Raw genomic sequence first — 7,500 nt, forward strand, 5'->3', positions numbered from 1 at the left:
GGAGGGAGGAGGTGGGGGGACTAAGGGGAGGGGCGAGGGGTGGAGGCGGGCCGCGTGGTGGTATATAAGAGGCAGCATGGCGGCGCGCGGGGCAGCTCACTGTCACTCCGCACGCTCACCGCCACAGTGTCCCGCCGCCACCGCCGCTACCACACCTCCGCCACCGCCACCACCACAGAGATCTCAACGACGCGGCGAGAGGCGGACTCCGGGGCTGCCATGCGACTCTCCGGTACTCCAATGGACACGCCCGTCCCCTTCAGGATCAAGGTAGGACCACAACGACGGGCCTCGGTTCCTGGCCCCACGTCACCTCGCTAACACGTTGTTCTTACTCGCTCGCTCGGCTTACCTACAGCGGCCCATGTCTCCGAGGAGTTCTAGGTCGCCTCAATAAGCCGTGGTCCTCCAGTGCGAGAGAAATAGTAACTGAGACCTTTTTTATAGGTGTTGTTAATCTCTTTTGGGATTAATGTTACGGAAGTTCGATGATTGTTAAACCGTGAAAATTATGTCTTATGTCGCATCTCCATATACGGGGCCTTTATGGTGCAAGATTATCTCTTAAAACTTTTAATTACCGAAAAAGCTTTTGAATTAATTAGATGAGGGTTTACGAAACATTTTGTTTTTAAAGCCGACAAACGAACTTACATAAAGAAAAAAAAAAGTGCTATCTCATTTCGCTCGTAAATAAATATACAACATTAATACTACCCAATACACAAAACGACAAATTCGTAAATTGCACTTGAATTACACTCGAAAAAAAAAACCGAAACAAAAAAAAAAACCCAAGAAGAAAAAGAAACAAGAACACTTGAATAATAATTATCACCATGCTTAGTTTGCGTGTTATGAATAGCCACGTCAACACACGCAACAGTGAAATGTCGTGCAGTCGCTCTTAAGCAATGCAAAATGGAATACTAGATAGGGACCGGAAGTAGAGTTTGCTTGTAGTAATAATTACGATGATAAATGATGATAATACCAATGATAATAGTAATAATGATAATGATAATGATAATAATGATAATTATGATAACGATGTTGTTGATAACAGCAACAATATTGATAAGAAGACATAATAATAGTTACAACAACAAAAATAATAATAGCTATAATAATGATAATGATCATAATAACAATGATAAAAGTAACGATCACGATAACCATGAGGATAATGAGAATAATAATAATAATGAGTAATGAAAATGCCAATCCCAATAACAGCAGTAAAAAATATGATATTGTGATGAATAATACACAATACTGACAAATTAACAGATAAACAAAATTGAATAACAAATCTATCTTTTGTAAACTTTTACCGAAGAAAAGAAGAAGAAGAAGAAGAAGAAGAAGAAGAAAAATAAGATAATCATAAAAAGTGATTTGACAAGATAATCAAAAACGAAAGGGAGAGAGAAAAAAAGGAAAAATCACGAGAAAGCAAGTCGATAAAAATGCCATTGCGAAGTATAAAGTATAGTAATAGGATTGAACGAAATAAACACACAATGGCGATAGAGACTTCCATATCGTTTCTTTGTAACATTTCGCTAATGTTTTTTCCATCATTTCGCTGAAGTGAGCAATTATTCCGCTAGGTGGTGGGTAGAAGTCAGCTATGGCATATATTTAAAGATTGACGGAAACTAGAATGACGTTCTTATCTATATCTACGTTAATATTTCGCCAAAGTTAACGTATATCTGGCTAGTGATGGATGGCAGTTTGATGGAACTTCTATCAAAATGACCGAAAATTATCCTAACTAGTGACTCGAACTTGCAAGATATTCCTGCTCAATTTCGCTAAGAATCTTCACTACGTCACTAAAATCCATATTCAATCCGCTAAGTATTTATACTTGAATCATCTGGAATAGTACATGTTTATAGCGCTACGTGGTGTATAGTAATTTAACATGGCGTATGTTAGAAGGTTAAAATAGTATGCATACACATTAGCGACACTAACTAGCTGTTCGTTTATCCAAACAGCTAATTCGTTATCCCGGTGATGGAGAAACGTCTAATGTGACACTACCTACGGGGACTTACCAAACTTTTAACTTTCCGATGCGTCTCTAATATTATTCGTTATGTAGTTGAAGTTACTGTTGTATGCATTATTAACGCCAGGAGCTAGCAGAACGTTCTTCTTTAAATCCCGGTAATATTTCGATGAAGTTAACGTTTGGTTCGCTAGTGACGGAGGGGATTCTACTGAAACGTAACTGAAATTGAAATGACTGAAAGCTTTGAATCCACGCTGGTGATTAGCACTTGCAAAACAGTCTCTTTAATATTTCGCGAAGATTTCATTATCTCGTAAGTGTTTGTACTTAAATCATCTAGAATTATCCATGTTTATCTCCGTACGTGGTGGATAGAAATCTAACATGGCATATGTCAAAAGGCTCAAATGTTATGCTACACTTTATCGATACTAACTAGCAGAAAGTTTTGATTTATATTTCTTCTACTATTATTCGTTATCTCACTCAAGTTATACTCTGTGATGTACATGGCTCTCATGTGACATACGTTAGGAATCCAAAATGGCGACAGCGACTTACTAAACCTTCTAATGATCCTTTAATATTATTCATTTTTTCGCTAATATCCCGCTAAGTGGTACGTGGAAGTCAAATACGGTGTATGTCAAAAGCCTGGAATTGTATACAAACACATTAGCGTCAGGAAGTAGAATATTTTCCCATATACCCCGCTAATATTTCGCTAAAATCAACGATTATTTTGCTGAAAAGTAGCCTAAGTTGAAATGACTGAAAACAACGAATTTGCGCTGGTGACTAGCACTTGCAAAATAGTCTCTCTAATATTTCGCGAAGATTTCATTATCTTGCTAAAGTTAACATTTAAACCGCTAAGTTACGTTCATCCCGGTAGTGCCAGATAGCGGTCTAATGTAACGTAACACGTGTCAAAATTACTGAAAGCTGTTAATACAAACTGACGACAGATACTTACCAAACCTCCCTATCTAATATTTCACTAATATTATTCGTTAGCAGATATCCCGCTTTGTAGTAGATGACAGTCACTATTGGAAAAGTCTTACTTCCAACCCGCCAATATTTCGCCAAAGTTAACGTTTATCCCGCTAGATAACGGATGGCTGTCTCATGTAATGTAACATATGTCGAAATGACTGAAAGTTATGATTCCAAACTGGTGCCAAGAACATGAAAACTGTTCGTGCTAAAGTTCGCTAAGATTCTTCGTTATCTCGCTAAAGTTAGCATTTTCACGCTAAGTGTTTGAGCTTGAATAATTGGAATAAGATATCATATTGAAATAACTTCCGTAATTGCAGAGAATTGCAGGCTAATAATAAAATGTCGAAATGGAGAGAGACATATAGATAAATAAGTAGATAGATAGATGTATGGATAGATAGATAAATAAATACTTGGACGGAAACAGACAGAGAAAAAGATAGATAGATAGACAAATAGATAAATTATATTCAAATGAACGCATACATACAGAAAATAAAACAGATAAACACAAACGTAAGTAAAACCGAATAAAAACGTATTATAACTTTTAAAAAAATATTGATCAAAACCAAAAAGCAATATCACGTGTTTTTAAGCCAAGGTATGAAGCCCGAAGGTATAGACCGGGTGACAGTTATTAGCTCGAGCGATGCAGTTAAAACATTTTATTTCTGTTTTGGGGACAGGAAAGAAAAATATATATGTAAGCGCATATATGGATATATTGTATGTGATTAACAAAAAGGAAAATGAGATTATTGGAATAATACGGTAAAGAAGATGTTTGGAAATGAATTTAAATCTTAGATATTATAAAGGCAATTGAAGGCAATCTTACTGTGTATGTGGTCGTGATATACAGTTTGGATATATAAGAAGGTACGCTTTTTTTGTAAATAGAGGATTGCGTTTATTTAATAGAAAATAACAATATAATCAACGCATTACATTTTTTCTATCGTCGTTATGCAATTTGTTATAAAGGTGTACCTTTATCTCTCTATCCATCTTTCGTCTGCCTGTCTGTTGATATCTCTCTATGTACGTTAACTAAACAAATGAACAAAGAAGTTACCATCACGTGTAAATTACTTTCATCAGCAATGAATGCCATTCGGTTATCGAACGAAATAGAAATTATTGTAGGGGTAGCTATCTATCAGTCTATCTCCTCCCTCTCCACTTTTTTCTATTTTACCCTCTGTCTGTCTGTCGGTCTGTCTGTCTGTCTGTCTGTTTGTCTGTCTGTCTGTCTGTCTCTCTCTCTCTCTCTCTCTCTCTCTCTCTCTCTCTCTCTCTCTCTCTGTCTCTCTCTCTCTCTCCTTCTATTGCTTCCTCCGCAGCACATTCATGGGAATTCTCCATGAATTCCGAAATCGATCAGAAACCCTGACTCAGTCTGAAGGAGAATAAGCTTGCATGCGCGTTTGTATGCCTGCGTGTGTTTGCATGTGTGCTTGTGAGCATGTTCTCGTCTCTCTATGTGCGTGTTTGCGTGCGTGCTTGGCTAGGAGTGCGTGTGGTTTGTGTGTGTTTGTACGTGTGCTTGGGTTTGTGTGTGCGTGTCTATGTGTGTTTGCGTGTGTGCTTCTCTGGGAGTGCTTTGTATGTTTGTGTGTCTTTGTACGTGTGCTTGTGCTTGCGTCTGTGTGTCTCTCTGTGTGTTTACGTGTGTACTTGTCTAGGAGTGCGTGTGTCCCTCTGTGTTTGTACACAGAGGGACTGCGTGCGGTTGCCTGAGTGAGCAATTACATGGTCGTGCGTGCGTCTGTATCTACACATTTACAAATATATGCAAATGACTATCTAAGTCCCATTTCTTATATTCTTCGTGCCTTCTTCATCTTTTTCCACGCTAGATTTTACGATGATATTCCACTTCTAGACGCCTTTTCCCCAGCACTCTGAAATATGATATTTCCCCCCAAAAAGCAAATTATTTCCTTACACTTTCATTTTCAATTTTTTTTTTCGTCTCTCCTTCATTTTCAATCAGAATCATATCTTTCCATTTGCATTCGGCGTGTAGTAAAGAAAGAAAGAGTAATAGAGAAAGGAGAAAGTTAATGAAAGAAGAATGATAGAGAAACGAAGTGATAAAGAAATGGGAGAGGACAGGAAAGAAAAGCGATAGTAAGGAAGGAAGATAAAGAAGGAGATGGAAATAAAGAGAGTTTATGGGGATGTAGATATTTTATTTTCTTCTCTCTCCTATTTCCTTTCTTCCCTTTCCTCTCTCTCTCTTTCCTCCCTCCGTCCATTTCCTCTTCCCTCTTTCCATTCTTCCTTTCCATCTCTTTCTCCTTTTCTATCCTTTATTTTTTTCTCCTCTTCTTCCTTCTTATCATTTTACTTCTCTTCTTCCCTTCTTCCTTCCTTCCTTCCCTTCTCCTCGTCTTTCCCGTCTGTCTTCTCTTTCTTCTCTCTTTCTTTCCTCCTTCCTTCTCTTCCATTTTCTTTCGCCTCTCCTTCCATATTTGCCTTCATACTTTCAATTTCCAATTCCATTTTTTTTTCCATCTAATAGAAAAGGATAATAAACAGGGAGATAAGAAAATAAAAGAAAAAGAGAGAAACAAGTAACGATAACGAATCAGAAAAAAAGAAAACGAGATAACGGAGAACGAGAGATAAAGAGAGCGAGAGAAGAAGACAGTGAAAGGAAATAGGAAAAAGAAATGGATAACGGTGGGGCTGATAACGAAGGAGAACGATAAAGAGAGGAGATGGACAATAAATGAGAACGATAGAGTTAAGGAGTGGCACTGTGACAGCCAAAGAACCAGTGCCACGTGGAATAAGGATTTTATTTCGTGCCAAGAGAATGTAGTGTTAAGCATAAAAAAATGGCTGCCTTTTTTAGGGTATGGGATTGGTATATCTATAGGCGAAGGGGGGGGGGTGTATACATAGCAGAGGGGTGGGCGTGTACACGGGAAATGAGTGGGCGTGTACACGGGGAAGGGGTGGGCGTAAACATCTAAGAGTGGTGAGTATATACACGGGAGAGAAAGTGTCGTGTACACGGGAGAGGAAGTGTCCTGTACAAGGGAGAGGAAGTGTCGTGTACACGGGAGAGGAAGTGTCGTGTACACGAGAGAGGGGTATGTGTGTACAAAGGAAAGGGGTGAGTATGTACATACGAAACGGAAAAGGGTGAGGAAACTGAAAAAAGAAAGGAATGAATAAAGAGAGGAAGAATAGAGAGAAAAAAATGAAAAGGAAGGAACGACTGGAGAAGGGACGAAGGAAGGAACGAAGGAAGAGAATACACGAAAGAAGTAGAGAGAAAGATAAGAAACGAAGAAAGAAAAAGAACTAAAAGAAAAGGAGAAAAGGGAGAGAAGGAGGGAAGAAGTAAATGAAGAGAAGAATTGAAAGAAGAGGAGGAGGGACGTATCCACGCTTTCCATGATGCCAAGGAATGCAGAGTCAGCAACTTAATGCGTCAGAAGATATGACGTTATACTGACGCCACGTGGTTTAGTGTTCGCTTGGTGCAGATAATTAGATAAAAAATTATGTTTTTTGTTCGCAGCTTTTTGTTGTCTTTGTCATTTTCATTTGCAGTTAATGGAAGAGAGAGAGAGAGAGAGAGAGAGAGAGAGAGAGAGAGAGAGAGAGAGAGAGAGAGAGAGAGAGAGAGAGAGAGATAGAGAGAGAGAGAGAGAGAGAGAGAGAGAGAGAGAGAGAGAGAGAGAGAGAGAGAGAGAGAGAGAGAGAGAGAGAGACAGGCAGACAGAAAAGGAGAGGGGAGACAGACAGAGACAGGGGAAGGAAGAAAGAAAGACTGACAAAAAAAACTAACAAACAATCAAACAAACAAACAAACAAACAGACATACGAAGCAACAATCACCATCACGAAACGGACCAACAGTGAATACATTTCAATCACCAACCGAATCACGCAATAGTATTCCTAATTAGCTGATCGCCGCCATAAAGTTCCGTGCAATATCGTCCAGCCAAAGCGCAGCGCGAAATAAAGACAGATGATAGAAAATGAGAACAGACCAAGAGGTGATCTCTGAGGGATAACGAAAGGACAGCGAATTCATTTCAGAGCGATACACTGCGATTAAGAAGGCCGGCGTTTTATGCTGGTCTACCTGTATGGACGTGTGCACAAACACACGCGCAAAAACATACATGCGTGCAATCTCTCTCTCTCTCTCTCTCTCTCTCTCTCTCTCTCTCTCTCTCTCTCTCTCTCTCTCTCTCTCTCTCTATATATATATATATATATATATATATATATATATTTATATTTATATGTATATATACATATAAACACATGTGTGTAAGTTAGTGTGTGTGTATGTGTGTGTGTGTATGTGTGTGTGTATGTACATATGCGTGTGTGTATGTGTGTGTATGTGTATTCAGTATTCATATATAATGACGTTTATTCGTGCATTTACTCTGCTTGTCATCAGTATGAATTTAACGCCTGCGCTTTGATAA

The 7,500-nt window shown here is 38.7% G+C and overlaps 1 protein-coding gene across 1 annotated transcript in view; it reads left to right on the forward strand.

Moving 5' to 3' along the window:
* LOC125026793 overlaps positions 1 to 7,500 on the forward strand; it is a 118,944-nt gene that overhangs the window by 193 nt on the left and 111,251 nt on the right. Inside the window, exon 2 of the mRNA XM_047615394.1 lies at positions 96 to 270. Coding sequence (XP_047471350.1) covers positions 96 to 270 — 175 coding nt within the window. The remainder of the gene's footprint in view (positions 1 to 95; positions 271 to 7,500) is intronic.

The sequence above is a fragment of the Penaeus chinensis genome, chromosome 7 (assembly GCF_019202785.1).
Source record: "Penaeus chinensis breed Huanghai No. 1 chromosome 7, ASM1920278v2, whole genome shotgun sequence".
Classification (NCBI taxonomy): domain Eukaryota; kingdom Metazoa; phylum Arthropoda; class Malacostraca; order Decapoda; family Penaeidae; genus Penaeus; species Penaeus chinensis.